The 18817-nt window shown below is 34.2% G+C and overlaps 1 protein-coding gene across 1 annotated transcript in view; it reads right to left on the reverse strand.

Annotated features, from left to right (window-relative positions):
* Cfap47 (cilia and flagella associated protein 47) overlaps window positions 1-18817 on the reverse strand; it is a 393644-nt gene that overhangs the window by 94534 nt on the left and 280293 nt on the right. The window contains exons 53-54 of the mRNA XM_074062282.1: window positions 17809-17984; window positions 8313-8420 (exon numbers count right to left, since the gene is read on the reverse strand). Coding sequence (XP_073918383.1) covers window positions 8313-8420; window positions 17809-17984 — 284 coding nt within the window. The remainder of the gene's footprint in view (window positions 1-8312; window positions 8421-17808; window positions 17985-18817) is intronic.

The raw sequence follows: 18817 nt of genomic DNA on the forward strand, positions 1-18817 counted from the left end.
TACATGTCTAACTGAAGGAAAGCCAAAGATTGATGCCAACTACTATAAGTTAAAAGTTGCAAGGAAGGACTCTCTCTTACAAGTTTCAAAATGGGCATGACCCTGCTGGCACCTTGATTTTGAACTACTATTCTTCCTGTATTGTGAGACAATAAATTTACATTGTCTTAAGCTACCCAGTTTATGATGCCTGTTAGAAAAGCCATAAGAAATTTCTATAATGACTTTTATTAGTTTCAAAATAAAAATAATTACTTAATGAATGAAGGGCTTTTGTTAAATAATTCCAGTTTCTCTATTTTAGAGACCAAATATTCTGCATCCTTTTTTCCCATCTCTATTGGAATATATTTCTGTCTTAGGAGCAATATTTACCCATTATTTTATAACTCTTACATGCAGTCAAAAAAGCCAACATAGTCTAAAAGCAATAGCAGAGTAATAGATTCATAAAGTTTCTATCCATAATGCTAAAAATATTCAAATTGATGATGATTAAATGCCAAATAATCTGGCTGAAATTTATGTTCAGAGAAAACAGTAATCAAGGGGCTTAGTAGTTTTCCATTAAATTTCATAGTTTCTCATGGTTTTTGATGTTCAGAATCCAAATTGTCATCTTGAAGTGTTTTTCTGTAACAGTGAAGGGTAATATTATAATAAAAATATTTATGTACAATTTTTCTTATCTATTTATTACCTCTTGCTCATATTAAAAATAATTAAGATTAAAATATTTAGAAGTCAAATCTGTAGTAAAAATTGGATCATCAACAAACATACATTATTAATTTTCACAATACTAAGATCCTACTACAGAGGAAAATTAGCAATATGTGTTGACTAGAATTCAATTCATTAATTCAAAATGTATGATCAAAAAAAGCTATTTTCTTGATTATTATACAAAATATATATACATTTAGTGATTTGCCATAGAGAGAATACTATATATGAGTTTTATGACAGGTTACAAATTTAAGAACTTTCTGTAAATCAAGAATTTGCTGTTTAACCATGTGCATATGAAAAATAATTTAATGAGTGTAACAAAAAATTCATTAATTATACTAAATGAAATGAATTGAAATTCATGAAAGATTTCTTATCCTTTTTGGTATACATTTACTTTATGTTTAATAAAGGAAATTTACCAAATTTTCTCTTACATAATATCATAGAAAAATATTAATGAAATATTTTCCAACTAGATTTCTGAACCACTGTAAGAGAAAATGTTAAAAAATCATGGAGAAGTAAATTTGATGTGCATATTTGATGAAATCTCTGTGGGTTTTAGCTGTGCTTTAGTGATTTGTGTTTCAATTTTGAACTCCATAACTTCAACTTTTTCTTTTGCCTATTTCTGTTTCAAACATAGCTTGGGATTAATTGGAATTGAAAGTTTTTATGTCTGCAACCCTCACATTTGTTTAAATAATCAAGCTGTAAGTATATGCCTTGGATGTGGTTATGAATAAACAATGCAGAAAATATATTCATGTGAAGATGATACATTTTCCTATTTATATTTTCTTGGTTAAAGGGAATAAAGGGAAGTTGTTCATAATATCCTAAATTTGATTTATTATATAGAATTGTGTGTATATTTATAAAATTTACTTCAAATATAAATAGCATTTAAAAATCAGGTTGAGATAGGTTATTTATTTTAGGTTGTATGGCACAAGCTCCATTAATATTTTTCAGTTATTAAGTTTTCAGATAGTTGTAATTTGGCCTATTATTTTTGAATAGTCTCTATCTTTATCTCTCACCTTTTCAATGTTGATTAAGCAACAAAACTCAATTGCCACATAAAAACAAAATCAAAATATTTTCATATGGCAGGAAAATAAAAATTAATAAAATTAAGGACATTTCCTCAGCTCTTTAAAAGCTAATTTGGACAGGCTTTTGTATATTCAAAGCCTAAGTAATCAAACAGAATTTTTGAGACAACCTTTTTCTGGGTAATATGTATTTTCAAAGTATTCTTGCTATTAGTACTTTGACTTTTATCTCCATTTCCCACCAGGTTTCCTGATACAATATTTTACAAAGAAACACGAAAAATAAATAATTAAAAGAATGATTAGCAATAGGTTATGCTTATTTTCAAATATAATTACAGAAACACTTAATTTTCTCCCAAAGAAAATTAACTTTTCCTACATCCAGTTTCAAGGAAACAATCAGTTGTTCTTGTTAGTAAAAGCCTAAGATCTGTATCCATCAGTCTCAGTTCATTAATATACAAAGTGACTTCAATATGTGGAGACCTATCATTTCAAATCAGTACTGACTGATGCTTATTAAATAGCTAGTTTACTTTCTCAGTGGCTAGAATGAGGTTGAACAATAGGTAGGAGAACTAAATAGGAATAGCCTATTTAAACAGTCTAAATGTTAAGACACTTTTATTTTGGAGGCAATGAAATAGACTGTAGTGGTTATTTGTTTGTATTTTAAGGAGAACTTTGGCATGCACACACACACACACGTATATGCCAAAAAATATTCCTGGCAATTGGTTGGAAAATGAACTGCAGTGAGTGAGAATGGAGGGGAGACACTGACACAAATTATGACTATTATGGTGGGATAAGCCAGATGAGAGACAATGAGGTCCTGAGCAGTAGGAATAGAGAGTAGGCAAGAAATTCCAGAGTTATTAGACAGGGAGAAGAAATGGAAACTTGTGAAAGTCTCTGTCTAGAAGTGAAAGGGATGAGAAGGAGGTCCTTTGTATGGATCTATGGGGCATGTGGATGACCCATTGGTGAATTGTCAATTCACTAGTTAGTATAATATTTTTAAAATGGAAGTTAAACACAAAATGTTACATTTATATGATTTCATTTTATGTCACATCTAAAATAGAGACAAAACATAAAGTAGTATTTGGCAGCATGTTTGGGGAAGGGCCAAGTAATAGTGATTGCTTAATAGATATGGAGTTTCCTGTTGAGGTGGTGAGAGTGTTTTGGAAGTTGATACAGGTATGGTTGCATAACAGTATGGGTATACTAAATGTCAATGAATTGTAGACTTTAAAGAGCAGGGAATGCACTGGAAGCAATAGGCATAGACAATGACTTCCTCAATAGAACTCAAATGACTCAGCAACTACGAGAAAGGACAAATAGGATTACACGAAATTAAAAAGCTTCTGTACAACAACAGAAATAGTCTCTAAATTGAAGAGGCTGCCCATGGAATGGGAGAAAATGCCAAATCTGACAAGGGTTTGATAATCAGAATATTCAAGGAGCTCAAAAAACTAAACTCCCCAAATTCAATGACCCAATGAAGAAATGGGCAAAAGAAGTGAACACAGCTTTCTCAAAGAAAGAAATCCAAATGGCTAAAAAACACATGCAGAAATGCTCAATATCCCTGGCCATAAAGGAAATGCAAATCAAAATCACTCCTGTTAGAATACCTATCATCAACCACACAAACAACAAATGTTGGCAAGCATGTGGAGAAAAACAAAGACACATACATTGCTGGTGAGAATGTAAATTATTACAACCACTATGGAAAACAGTATGGAGGCTCCTCAAAAAAACTAAAAATAAAACTGCCGTATGATCCAGCAATTCCACTCCTAAGGATATACCTGAAGGAATGTAAGTCAGGTTACAACAAAGGCACCTGTACACCCATGTTTATTGCAGCATTAGGCAATGGTTAAGCTATGGAAATAGCCAAGATATGGCACTTATATACAATGGAATTCTATTCAGCCACAAAGAGTGAAATGTTTTTGTTTGTAGGTAAATGGATGGAGCTGGAGAACATCATTTTCAGTGATGTCAGCCAGGGCCAGAAGGCCAAAAGCTGGATGTTTTCACTCATATGTGGAATATGTACCTAATACAAATGTAGCAATATTATGAAAACAGGACATACCAGGGGGAGGTCACACATGAGAGGGGGAGGGTAAAAGAAGGAAGTTAAGGTGAATATGGTTGATATACTCTCTATGCAAGAATGAATACAGAATTTTTAAACTGGTTGAAACAACCATAAGAAAGGGACTAAAGTAGAAAGAAGAAAAACAGAGGAAATAAACCAAATTGGGCAATAATTCCTATATACATGGAAGTGCCACAAGGAAATTCTGTGTGTAGCTATCTTAAACAAGCAAAAATGTCATTTGTTTTTCCTTTCTGTTGCAAAATCAGATAAAAGGAATATGGAACAGGCCCTGCCTGGGGGAGTTGATACCAGTGAGAGGGGGGAGGAGGTGGGGAAAGGGTGGGAGGGTGAATATGGTGCAAATACTGCGTACATATGAATGTAAATAGAAAAAAAAATACCCGTTGAAAGTATTTCTCAAATTGGGGGAAGAGGGTGATAAAAGAAAATGGTAGAGGTGGTGAATTCAAGAATGTTATATTTGATATATTGTAAGAACCTTTGTAAATGCCACAATGTACCCCTACCCAGTACAACAATAAAATAAAATGCAAAAGATATAAAAAGACTAATTTTATCCCATATATACTTTTCCTCATAAAATAGAAACCTAAAGAGAAAAAGCACACATGATATCAAAGATTACCACGCATGGGTGGGAGTAGTTATTGTTCATGATGCTCCTGTTTTGTGTGTGTGTGTGGTGTATGTGTGTGTGCATTCTAGATTGCAAAATAAGATTGATATCTTAGTGTGGGTCACATTCAAAAATGTTTTAAAGCCAAGGCTTAGATAGCTGTTTTCTCAGTGAGGACACTAAATGAGATAAAGTGCACAGCAGGAAAGTTTGCTGGGAGATAATGAGACTGTAGCACATTTAATTAAATGTCTACCATGCAGATGGAGGCATGAGTCCGAAGTTCAAGAGAGGTTCCAGGAGGAGCTACAGAATCTCAATACAATATAAATAAAATATATTTGGTCCAAAATGTGTGCCTACAACACTCATGATTAGAATAGAGTCCAACTTATATTCACTTATAAACATAATAGTGGCTTTGTAAATAAAATTAAAATTGAAATTCTGTCAAAACGTTGTAATTATAAATAAAGCAAACTATATTTCAAAACATTCACTAATAGAACATATGTAAAACAGTATATTATTTTTAGGAATTAAAATCAATTAATATAACTTGATGGCACTTAAAAGGGGAATGAAGCAAGAAGCAAGAAAGTCAGTGATTGCCAGTGGACCAAGTAAAGAAGTATAGACAAAAAATTCCTTGATTCATTGTTCAGAGAATAAATGTCTTTAACTTAATTGAATCTAATAGGCAGTCTTCCAATAATTAGTGATGAAGACTGTAGGTTGTATATGCATATATTGAGGATTGTTGATACATATAATATGTAGGAATAAATTTTAATTTCTTAAGATTAAAAATGTTATTAATTTCTCTTTGAGCTCCATATTTCTCTTAGCCAGGATGATTTTTTTAATCAAAATTACTTTAAATTTGTTAAGACAGAATAGGAAGAGGAAAAACAACATATGAGCAATGAAAAACAAAAGCAAGTAATTTTAATTAACCAAGCACATTTAAAATCAACTATAATGTAAAGCAAACATGGGGAGTCTGTCCTGCTGTTTTCAACTTCTTTTGAGTCTCAAACTCCTCCAAAAATAATTTAGGCCTAGTGATTGGTGATGGTAGTTCACAGCTATAATCCTAGCTACCTAGGAGGTAGAAATCTGGAAGATCATGGTTGCAGGCTAGTCCAGGCAAAAAGATTACAAGGCCTTGTCTCAACATAAAGAGCTGGGCAAGGTGGCATGCACCTGTCATAACAGCTACTACCAGAAGCATAAATAGGAGGACAGTGGTCCAGGTCAGCTTGGGTAGAAAGGCAGACCTGATTTCCAAAATAACCAGAGCAAAATGGGCTAGAGGCATGGCTCAATTGGTAGAGTGCCTGCCTAACAAGCATGAAGTTTCTGGGATAAACAAACTGAATTAATTTCATTTTATCAATGATTTGTTAATTGACCAATATCATAAAGTTTATTAATAATAACCTGTAAGGATGTCTCTGACTTAGATGTCCAAGTACATAATCCTATCATTTACTCCACTATTCTCTGCTTACACATGATACAAAGCTGGGAACAGCCAAATGTGTATATCCAACCTCAATGCTTCCAGTGTACTCCAAGCTTTTCACCAACTTTCCTACTCATCTTTTACATACCTAATAGTCACCTATACAAATAACAACAAAATGGTATTTGATGTTGACAGCTGATGTCAAAACTCAATAGAAGGATTGGAAGATAAAATTGAGTTAATCTGCCTGAATGTAAAAAGACAAATGCTGTGGAAAAAAAGGCAAAAAAAGTAAGAAAACTGAAAATCAGCCCCATGTACTAAATCCAAAATACACATGTAGGAAGAAAGAAGAGAGAAAATATAGTGATGGCAGAATTCTAGAAGATATCAGTAACCGAAAGTAATAAATTTACATATTATAAAAGTGTCCCCAGTTACCAAGAAAAATAAATGAAAATAGAATCACAGCAAGATACATCATTATGAATTTTAAGAACACTGGATAAAATTAAAGGCCTTAAAAACTTTCAAAGAGAATAAGGATTCAGGATAAGCTGGTTAAAAATAGCTATTATGAAACACCTTTATTATTATGTGCTTTTAAATTATATATATATATTACTTGATAAAAATAAATTTTTAGAAAAACATGTTCAAATTACACGAAATCTTGAAAGAGAAAAAGCTAACATTTTTAGTGGAATGAAATAGTAATCATAAAATTGACTGAGGCAAAATGTCATATAACTGTCTTATATTTATTAAAATATTTATAGTTTTCATATATTAACGTATTTTAAAATAAGAAAATCATATGAAAAGAAAAAGGGAATGACTTTTAAAATAACATGATGAAATAGATACTGTTGTTTTTAAAAAGCAATTCTCTGCCCTTATCCACAAACTTCTACATAACTTGTTAATTTCCCACCTTAGATGTCCAGATGATTATCCTTGATAATCAGAGCCTGTGAATTTATGCCTTACTCCAAGGATGCTTACAGTGACTAGCATGGGAATTTAAAAGACCACAGTGATTAAAAACTACGTATTATGTATTTCAAAATACCTAAAAGAGAATTTTAAATGTTTGGGTTGATGGATGTGCTAATTAGACTGGTTTGATCAGACAATGTAACAAAATACCACATTGTACCATATAAATATATCTAATTATTGTTTGTTAATTAAGAATAAAATAGAACAGGGACCAGTCTACAAAAACAAATAGACAAACAAAAATAACAACAAAAGCTCAGCTCCTTTGCTTCAAGGCAGGGCAAACCCTGTGACTCTGTTTAAGCTTCCAGACCCCTCTGCAAGATTAGGAAGTGTGGGACTGTATCTGCTGCCAATTCCTGCTTAGCTTCTTCTATTTTCTTACCCTGCCTCCCCTATTCTCCTACTTATTTTACTGGAATTAGCTCCTTAATGAATCACATGAAGTGATACCTTGGCCCAAGATCTGTTAGTAGAAGAATTCAAGACCCTTTTAGTGAGCTAAGGGAGAAAAATTAACGATAAAGTCACTAATTTGCAAACTAAGAGCACATACATTTTAAAAGTTAACTTTGACATTTACCAGCATCAAATTTGATGCCAGACATATAATAGGACCTTGAACATCTAAATACTAATGGTCATATCTGAAGGGAACATGGTATTAACCTAATGATCAAGTGTTCACAGTTGTCTGTTGCTTACCTTGTACTTTGAGTTAACTAAATTTTCATCAGTCATCTCTCTTTCATACCAGCTTCTGAACTCGACTTGTCCCCAAGCCTATGCAAACACACACACACACACACACACACACACACACACACACACACACACTCACTCACATAAGCAACATGGTCTCTTCCTTAGCTTTCCTGGGAAATCAGCTGACCACAGTGAGACGCATTTTCTGTTAGACCCTACTGACTGTTTTCTTTTGCTTGTCCAGCTGTTTTCCTCCTAAAATTCTGTTTACATTTGTTTTCCACTTGCCTTTATCACATGAAAGTAATATCTTTATCTGTTTGATTTTGTGACCCTGGTAGATTTCTGAGATGGGAGCCTTTTCCCTATCATAATAGTACTTTTCTCTCCCTTACAATAATCTTTTGGAATAAAAGTCTTTACTTACCATGCCCCAATCTGTTTATCTTTGATATTTTTTGCAGTAGAAATACACTTATTTCATATTTTAAGAGGCGAAATGCTTTTCAGTAGTACTGTTACCGATTAGTTTTTTTCTTGCATAAAATATATCTATTAAATAGAACTTACTTTCCAAGGTCACATTCAATTTCTGGTAGTGTGTTTGTTTTCGGGATTTCAGTAGTTAATTTCAGTAAATACCAGAACTCTTCACCTATTTTAGGCTGAAAAATAATGCTGGTGGAGAGAAATATGGAAAATCTTGTCAGTATTTTTAGTTTGTATAAGAAACTTGGCAAAAATAAGCACATCAAGGTTGGTAGAAATACTTGGTTTCAAATACAATATTTGACCACTACTCTGTGATGTATTCTACTGTTATTATGGACACATTTTTAAAAAAATTTCTCATTTTGTTGTTGAGAAAATCACTTCATATTAAAAATATTGTCATCAGTATCTATTTAATACATTTCTGTTGAATTAATGGAAAATGTTTACACATAAGTATTTTAAATGTCTTGCACGATCAATAACAGGAAATATACTGCTTTTTAACTGTCATTAAACTTAGTTTGTTAACTTGAATACATATTAGCTTTCATGTGAAAGCTATCAAGTGACATGACTCTGGAGAGCGTCCTTTATAACCAGCATGTGTGGAGGGGCAGAGTTTGTGGTAGTTTAAAAGCATAGTTGGACTGATATTTTAGGTCTGTCATGTTTTATTTGTGTATCTTTGAATAAGTCACTTAACTTTGTGAGCTTCAATTTCATTATTTATAAATTAGGAAGAATGAGTCATTTTACAGTTGCTTTGAGAATTCTATGTGTCTATGTATGTAAAATTCATGCCACAATGATAATAATAGTGTAGGTAGTCATTACATATAAGCCAAGATTATGCCTTTTAATGTATGCTGATAAAGAAAAAAAGATCAAGTCTGTGCTCACAAAGCCTGTACAGCCACAGTGGAGAGATGACACAAGTGCACATTTCTAATGGTAATTTTTTCAAGCAATGTTTTAATATGCTAGGTTCTTCATTTCCTGGTTCACATTATAATAAAGTTAATCCTTTAAAATTTTAAAAATTTATTCCTCTAGTCATCTACTCATTAAAATAACAATTACTTATTTCCTACAATATGATTTTGTGCTAAAAGTATCAATATCCTGAAGGACATTATGTTAAGTGAAATAAGCCAGACTTAGAATGACAAATATTCCATGATTTTTCTCATATGCAGAATCTTGATCCAGAAACAATGACATGAACTTAAAAGGGGGACTATTTCTTTGGGGTGGCAACCAGTTGGAGGGGGAGGGAGAAAAAAGAGGGCAATGGGGTAAATATGATCAAAATACATGTATGCATGCGTGAAAACACCAAAATGAAACCCATTAAATTTTTGTAAATTAAAGGAGGGTGTGGGGATAAGAAAGTAACAGAAGACATAAATATAATCAAAGTACATTCCATGCATGTTTAGAAAAATCACAATGAAATATCTTTGTACAATTAATATATAGTAATAAAAATTAAAAAGAAATAAATTAAAATTAAAACATCAAACTCAAAAGCAGAGAATAGAATGGTGGTTATCAGAAGCTAGGGTAGACTTCATGTTAAATGGAGAAATAAGGAGGGCCCCCAGGCCACCAGTCGCTGGCGCCCAGATGGCTTGGGAAGACGTGGAACAGGTGAGCTTCATGGTACCGCAGTACTCCCACAGACAAGCCTGGGCCAGAGCAGCATAGCCCCCTGGACAGACTGACCTCCACCCAGGGAAAAAAGAGAAACTGAGTAATAAGTAATAAGAACAAATAAGACACGCAGGAAAGAGGGTGGGGCACCCTGAGCGCTAAAGATTGGGGGAAGGGAATCCTTCGCGGGACTGTAAATAAACAAGCCGGGCAGGCCGGAGAGGCTCTGGCGGGAGCGGGAGAGGGGTGCACACCCAGCAACCAGGAGTGGGGAAGATTGTGAGAGTGGCGGAGGGAGGAAAACTCCACAGGAGAGGAGGGAAGACCCACTTCCCATGTGAACTGTAAACAAACATGGCGGCTGGCAGGAGCAGCAGCACCGCCCAGTAAGCAGGAGCAGGAAAGCTTGTGAAAGTGGCAGTGGGAGGAAAACTTCACAGGAGAGGGGGGAAGACCCACTTCCCACATGAACTGTAAATAAACACGCAGGCCTGACAACGTGGGTGCAGTGTCACCTTTCCCAGTGCTTGGAAAGGGGAAAGCCTGTAGCAGAAGCTCCCGCACAGGAGAAATCTGAGCAAACAAAGCCTGCAGGGCCAGGTGAGTGCTAAGCTCACCCAAGAGATCTGCATAAATAACGCCTCCAGCAACAGCAGGCTGACAGTAGCAGGCAGGCGAGCCACAGGTGCAGATTCCATTCTCAGAACTGTCTCCAGACTCTTTTTTTTCTTTTTCTCCCTGCCTTTGATGAGAGAACAACCGAATTACACCTGCAAGCGGAAAAACTGACTGAAACTGTATTGCATTTGAACTTGGGACACTAGGTGGGTTTTTTTTGTGTGTGTGTGTAGTTTTGTTCTACTTTATGTGTCCCCTTTGATGAGACAACTACAGAACAACATCTGAGGCACCATCTCCAGGATTGGAGACTGAGATGGACACCCAAATTATTAAGACGGAAACTTCATTGCATTTGAACTTGGAGGGCTTTTTGGTTTTTTTTTTTAATTTTCTATTTTCCATTTTATTTTAATTCATTTTTAATATATAGATATTTCTTTCATTTACTTATTTTTTATTTTTAGTCCTATCTTAATTTTTTTTTATTTTTGATTTTCAATCCTATCTCTGTCCCTCTAATGTCTGTGCAGCTTACAGTCAATTAGTACACTAATGCTCCCTGTTTATACCTTTGAAACTTTCTTGTCTGAAACCTTGTTCTGCTTTCTCCCTCTTGTCTGTGTATTTGTTTTCCCCTTTTCTTTAACTTTTTGCTTTCCATCTCAGCTCACCCTTCCATTCTAAATATTACCATTGTTATTATTACAAGCTAGAAAATACTTAATTGCACACAGTACCGGGACAGTAACAACACCAAAGACAATGACGGGAAGACAGAAAAAACAGGGAAACCAGTTTCCCCACAACAAAAAATTAGTACAGGAACCAGAGGGGAATGAAGAAAACAGAAACTCAGATCCAGACTCTAACAAAATGAAGATAAACTATGCCAAAGAACCCAATGAAGCCCACAAGAAGATTTTAAAAGAAGACATACTACAAGTACTCAATGAGAATTTTATAGAGATGATACTGGATAGGGTCAACCAAAATGTACAGGAGACACTCAAGAAATTCGAAGACAACAAAAATAGAGAATTCGAAAAAGCAAGAGAAGAAATAAAGGAAAACATAGAAGCACTGTATAAACACCAAAGTGAAAGAGAGAACACGATGAATAAATGGATAAATGAACTCAGGACAAAAATAGACAACACTAAAGAGGAAAACAGCCAGGATATGGAAAAACCTCAGAAAAAAGAACGAAGCAGAACTGCAAAACAAAATGGAAGGCCAATCCAGCAGAATAGAGCAAACAGAAGACAGAATCTCAGAACTCGAAGATGAAATGGTAGTTAAAGGAAAAACTGAAGAACTATTAATTAAACAACTCAAGACCTGTGAAAAGAAAATGCAAGAACTCCCTGACTCCATCAAAAGACCAAACTTGAGAATCATGGGCATCGAAGAAGGAGAAGAGGTGCAAGCGAAGGGAATGCATAATATATTCAACAAAATAATAACGGAAAATTTCCCAAATCTAGAGAAAGATATTCCCATACAGATGCAAGAGGCCTCCAGGACACCAAACAGACCAGATCAAAATAGAACTACTCCACGACATATCATCATTAAAACAAGTTCAGAAACTAAGGAAAGAATATTGAAGGCTGTAAGAGAGAAAAAACAAATAACATACAAAGGTAAACCCATCAAACTCACAGCAGACTTCTCAACAGAAACATTAAAAGCAAGAAGAGCTTAGGGTGAGATCTTCCTGGCACTGAATGAAAATAACTTCAACCCCAGGATACTCTACCCAGCAAAACTATCATTCAAAATAGATGGAGCAATAAAAGTCTTCCATGTTAAGCAGAAACTAAAACAATATGTGACCACAAAGTCACCACTACAAAAGATTCTTCAAGGGAATCAGCACTCAGAAAGTAAAACCCAACATAACCATGAAAGGGCAGGCAGTGCCAAACTACAAGAAAAGAAAAAGCAAGAAAGTAGAGAGTAACCTCAACGTAGGTACACACAATCAAACCTTCAAACAACTAAGACAAAAAAATGACAGGAATCACCACATACCTATCAGTACTAACACTTAATGTTAACGGACTTAACACACCCATCAAAAGGCACCGCTTGACGAAATGTATTAAAAAGGAAGATCCAACAATTTGTTGCTTACAGGAGACCCATCTCATCAACAGAAATAAGCATACGCTTAGGATGAAAGGCTGAAAGGAGATTTACCAAGCCAATGGCCCCCGAAAACAGGCAGGAGTAGCAATACTCATCTCTGACAAAGTAGACGTCAAACCTACATTGATCAAAAGAGATAAAGAAGGACATTCCATACTAATAAAAGGGGAAATAGACCAAAATGAAATAATAATCATCAACCTGTATGCACCCAATGTCAACGCACACAATTTCATCAAACATACCCTGAAAGACCTAAAAGCATATATAAACGCCAACACAGTGGTTGTGGGAGACTTTAACACTCCATTATCATCAATAGATAGGTCATCCAAACAAAAAATCAATAAAGAAATCCTAGATCTAAAAAATGCAATAGATCAAATGGACCTAGTAGATGTCTAAAGAACATTTCATCCAACTTCTACACAATATACATTCTTCTCAGCAGCCCATGGAACCTTCTCCAAAATAGATCATATCCTAGTGCAGAAAGCAAGTCTCAGCAAATATAAGAAAATAGAAATTATACCGTGCATCCTATCTGATCACAATGCAGTAAAAGTAGAACTCAACAACAAAAGTAAAGACAAAAAACATGCAAACAGCTGGAAACTAAATAACTCATTACTTAATGAACAATGGAACATCGATGAAATAAGAGAGGAAATTAAAAAGTTCCTGGAAGTCAATGAAAATGAAAACACTACCTACCGGAACCTATGGGACACAGCTAAGGCAGTCCTGAGAGGAAAGTTTATAGTCATGAGTGCATATATTAAAAAGTCTGAAAGATACCAAATCAATGACATAATGATACATCTCAAACTCCTAGAAAAACAAGAACAAGCAAATCCCAAAACAAACAGAAGGAGAGAAATAATAAAAATAAGAGCTGAAATCAACAAAATAGAAATCAAAAAAACCATACAAAGAATTAATGAAACAAAAAGTTGGTTCTTTGAAAAAGTAAACAAGATCGATAGACCCCTGGGAAACCTGACTAAAATGAGGAGAGAAAAAACCCAAATTAGTAGAATCAGGAATGCAAAAGGGGAGATAACAACAAACACCATGGAAGTCCAGGAAATCATCAGAGACTACATTGAGAACCTATATTCAAATAAATTTGGAAATTTTAAAGAAATGGACAGATTTCTAGATACATATGATCATCCAAAACTGAACCAAGAGGAAATTAATCACCTGAATAGACCTATAACACAAAATGAAATTGTAGCAGCAATCAAGAGTCTCTCCAAAAAGAAAAGTCCAGGACCTGATGGATTCTCTGCTGAATTCTATCAGACCTTTAAAGAACTGATACCAACCCTCCTTAAACTATTCCACAAAATAGAAAGGGAAGGAAAACTGGCAAACACATTTTATGAAGCCAGTATTACACTTATCCTAAAACCAGGCAAAGACACCTCCAAAAAGGAGAACTATAGGCCAATCTCCTTAATGAATATTGATGCAAAAATCCTCAACAAAATAATGGCAAACCGAATTCAACAACACATCAGAAAGATTATTCACCACGACCAAGTAGGCTCATCCCAGGGATGCAGGGGTGGTTCAACATATGAAAATCAATAAATGTAATAAACCACATTAACAGAAGCAAAGACAAAAACCACTTGATCATCTCAATAGATGCAGAAAAAGCCTTTGATAAGATCCAACATTATTTCATGATAAAAGCTCTAAGAAAATTAGGAATAGAAGGAAAGTACCTCAACATTATAAAAGCTATATATGACAAACCTACAGCCAGCATTATACTTAATGGAGAAAAACTGAAACCATTCCCTCTAAAATCAGGAACCAGACAAGGATGCCCACTATCTCCACTCCTATTCAACATAGTACTGGAATTCCTAGCCAGAGCAATCAGGCAAGAAGAAGGAATAAAAGGATAACAAATATGTCAAGAAACTGTCAAAATATCCCTATTTGCAGACGACATGACCCTATACCTTAAAGACCCAAAAAACTCTACTCAGAAGCTTCTAGACACCATCAATAGCTATAGCAAGGTAGCAGGATATAAAATCAACATAGAAAAATCATTAGCATTTCTATACACTAACAATGAGCAAACGGAAAAAGAATGTATGAAAACAATTCCATTTACAATAGCCTAAAAAAAAATCAAATACCTAGGTGTAAACCTAACAAAAGATGTGAAAGACCTCTACAAGGAAAACTATACACTTCTGGAGAAAGAGATTGAGGAAGACTATAGAAAGTGGAGAGATCTCCCATGCTCATGGATTGGTAGAATCAACATAGTAAAAATGTCTATACTCCCAAAAGTAATCTACATGTTTAATGCAATTCCCATCAAAATTCCAATGACATTCATTAAAGAGATTGAAAAATCTACTGTTAAATTTATATGGAAACACAAGAGGCCACGAATAGCCAAGGCAATACTCAGTCAAAAGAACAATGCAGGAGGTATCACAATACCTGACTTCAAACTATATTACAAAGCAATAACAATAAAAACAGCATGGTACTGGCACAAAAACAGACATGAAGACCAGTGGAACAGAATAGAGGACCCAGACATGAAGCCACACAACTATAACCAACTTGTCTTTGACAAAGGAGCTAAAAATATACGATGGAGAAATAGCAGCCTCTTCAACAAAAACTGCTGGGAAAACTGGTTAGCAGTCTGCAAAAAACTGAAACTAGATCCATGTATATCACCCTATACCAAGATTAACTCAAAATGGATCAAGGATCGTAATATCAGACCACAAACTCTAAAGTTGATACAGGAAAGAGTAGGAAATACTCTGGAGTTAGTAGGTATAGGTAAGAACTTTCTCAACGAAACCCCAGCAGCATAGCAACTAAGAGATAGCATAGATAAATGGGACCTCATAAAGCTAAAAAGCTTCTGTTCATCAAAAGAAATGGTCTCTAAACTGAAGAGAACACCCCCAGAGTGGAAGAAAATATTTGCCAACTATACATCCGACAAAGGACTGATAACCAGAATATATAGGGAACTTAAAAAACTAAATTCTCCCCAAACTAATGAACCAATAAAGAAATGGGCAAGTGAGCTAAACAGAACTTTCTCAAAAGAAGAAATTCAAATGGTCAAAAAACACATGAAAAAATGCTCACCATCTCTAGCAATAAAGGAAATGCAAATTAAAACCACACTAAGATTCCACCTCACTCCTGTTAGAATAGCCATCATCAGTAACACCACCAACAACAGGTGTTGGCGAGGATGCGGGGGAAAAAGGAACCCTCATACACTGTTGGTGGTAATGTAAACTAGTACATCCACTCTGGAAAAAAATTTGGAGGCTACTTAAAAAGCTAGACATTGATCTACCATTTGATCCAGCAATACCAGTCTTGGGGATATACCCAAAAGACTGTGACACAGGTTACTCCAGAGGCACCTGTACACCTATGTTTATTGCGGCACTATTCACAATAGCCAAGTTATGGAAACAGCCAAGATGCCCCACCACTGACGAATGGATTAAGAAAATGTGGTATCTATACACAATGGAATTTTATGCAGCCATGAAGAAGAACAAAATGTTATCATTCCCTGGTAAATGGATGGAATTGGAAAACATCATTCTGAGTGAGGTTAGCCTGGCCCAAAAGACCAAAAATCGTATGTTCTCCCTTATATGTGAACATTAGATCAAGGGCAAACACAACAAGGGGATTGGACTTTGAGCACATGATTTTTTAGTTTCTCTGCATTTGTTGCCCTCAATGCAGAGAAACTAAAGCAGATACCTTAAAAGCAACTGAGGCCAATAGGAAAAGGGGACCAGGAACTAGAGAAAAGTTTAGATCAAAAAGAATTAACCTAGAAGGTAACACACATGCACAGGAAATCAATGTGAGTCAATGCCCTGTATAGCTGTCCTTATCTCAATCAGCAAAAACCCTTGTTCCTTTCTATTATTGCTTATACTCTCTCTACAACAAAATTAGAAATAAGGTCAAAATAGTTTCTGCTATGTATTGAGGGGGTGGGGGAGAGGGAGGGGGCGGAGTGGGTGGTAAGGGAGGGGGTGGGGGCAGGGGGGAGAAATGACCCAAGCCTTGTATGCACATATGAATAATAAAAGAAAAAAAAATTAAAAAAAAAAGAACATAAAAATTAAAAAAAAAAAAAAAGAAGCTAGGGTAGATTGATTAGTAGGTGGTTTGGTCAAAAGATACAAAATTCCAGACAGATAGCAGGAATAATTTCACAAGATCTTTTGTATGACAAGGTGACTGCAGTTAATAACAATGTATTGCATATTTGAAAATTGCTGAGAGAGTAGATTTTAAGTGTTTTCATCACAAATAGTTGAATAGTATATATTAATTAGCTTGATTTAATCATTTCACAACATATTTCAAAACATTATGTTGACACCTCAAATATAAGCAATTTTATTTATTGATTAAAAGAAGGTTATTAATCTCAAAAAAGAATTATCCTAACTCAGAAATAGCATTTCAACTAATTAAGGGCATTTTCATGGAGTACAATTAAGGAATGCACTAAATACATAACTATAGTCTTGAAAAGTATCATAAATAACTTGAAAATATTATTCATAAAACAGTAGGTTATCTTAAAAATTTTTTGATTTAATGATAAATATGTAGGCCATGTTTCTGAGTTTGCATGTATATGATGTGACTAATTATTTTTTACAATTATCACCTATATATTAAGTATATATTATGTTTGTAGTCATGTGTATGGTTTCAGCATAGCATAACAACATGATTTAATTTTGTCTATGTCTTCTATGTAGATGATTTGTGTTTAATTGAGGAAAAAATATAGAATAATTTCCATCAAGGAAATTGAGAATTTAATACCTAATCTTTATGGAATCATTCTATTCTGGTTAAAGTTTTGTACTCAGAAAGATTCAGTTAGCAAAAAGTGAAGTGAAAGAGGTAAAAGGAGAAATTTAGGAATTATTTAATTTGATATTCCAATAAATAATAATTTTACATTAAAGCAAACAAATTAACTCTAAATTAGTACATTTTATCAGAGAATAGTATAAAAGCATGTAAAGTAATAATTTTAAAAGCTTGAGTTCAAAGTATCAACAATAAAATATAATGCCCACTCAAACTATACCTTTCTTCTTTATAGCCAGTAGTTGCTGGAGAATACCACACAATATAGTTAAGGCATTCTAATGGATTCAGTGTAAGTTCTTGAGGTCCATTAAGGGCAGCACTTGTTAATTTCACATCCATGTGAATAATTTTGTCTTTTGGATTAGTGATAGGTATTTCAATGCAAATAGTCTCCTAGAATTTCAAAACAAATCTATAATTAGCTTTTTATCTCAGCACAGAGTCACTATTCAAAGGAAACAAATGTAAAGAAAACTTTTATTTAAGGCCATTCACTGTATCTTTTTCTTGATCCACTGTTGAATATATCTTTTCTGCTTTTAATATCCTATTTTCCCTTGATTAGTCTTGGTAAGCAGTAACATTATTATTTTTAACAGCAGATACAACATGGAGATCCATGTAACTAAGTGGTAAGAAAACTACTCATGAAATTACATCTAAATATACTTTTCATCAGCATCATTATGATTATGAGGTTCATTTTTCAGTGTTTATTCTGGCAGTAACTCCAAGATGCTCTTATGTCACAGTTTACTGATTTCCTAGGCAACCTGATGTATTTTATAATACATCAGGACTTAGCTCCTTAGAGATTTTTCAAGAGTCAAACAAATTTTAAAAACCTACAGAAAAGGAATATGCTAAGACAACAAATATTATCAACTATAGAAATTTTGTCTAGAGTAGAAGACAAAAAATTAAAATGAAATATATTGGCCTAGACATTTGACATGGTCTACTATTCAGAAACTTTTCCAGAAATCAGTTCAACAAAATCTTACAGATTGTTCACAAAGCAAAAATAGCAAAATTCTAAACTACTGATTTTTCACACTCTTTAATCACAACTCAGAATAATTCAATTTTCAGCACAATTGCATACATACACACATATCACAGGACAATCCCTGTTCTTACCACCTGTGATATTACTCCCTGATACTTTGTATTATCTTTTATTCCATTCTATTTCTTAAAAATGTTAATTTTGAACCACTTTTTTG

This window comes from Castor canadensis, chromosome X (assembly GCF_047511655.1).
Source record: "Castor canadensis chromosome X, mCasCan1.hap1v2, whole genome shotgun sequence".
Taxonomy (NCBI): Eukaryota; Metazoa; Chordata; class Mammalia; order Rodentia; family Castoridae; genus Castor; species Castor canadensis.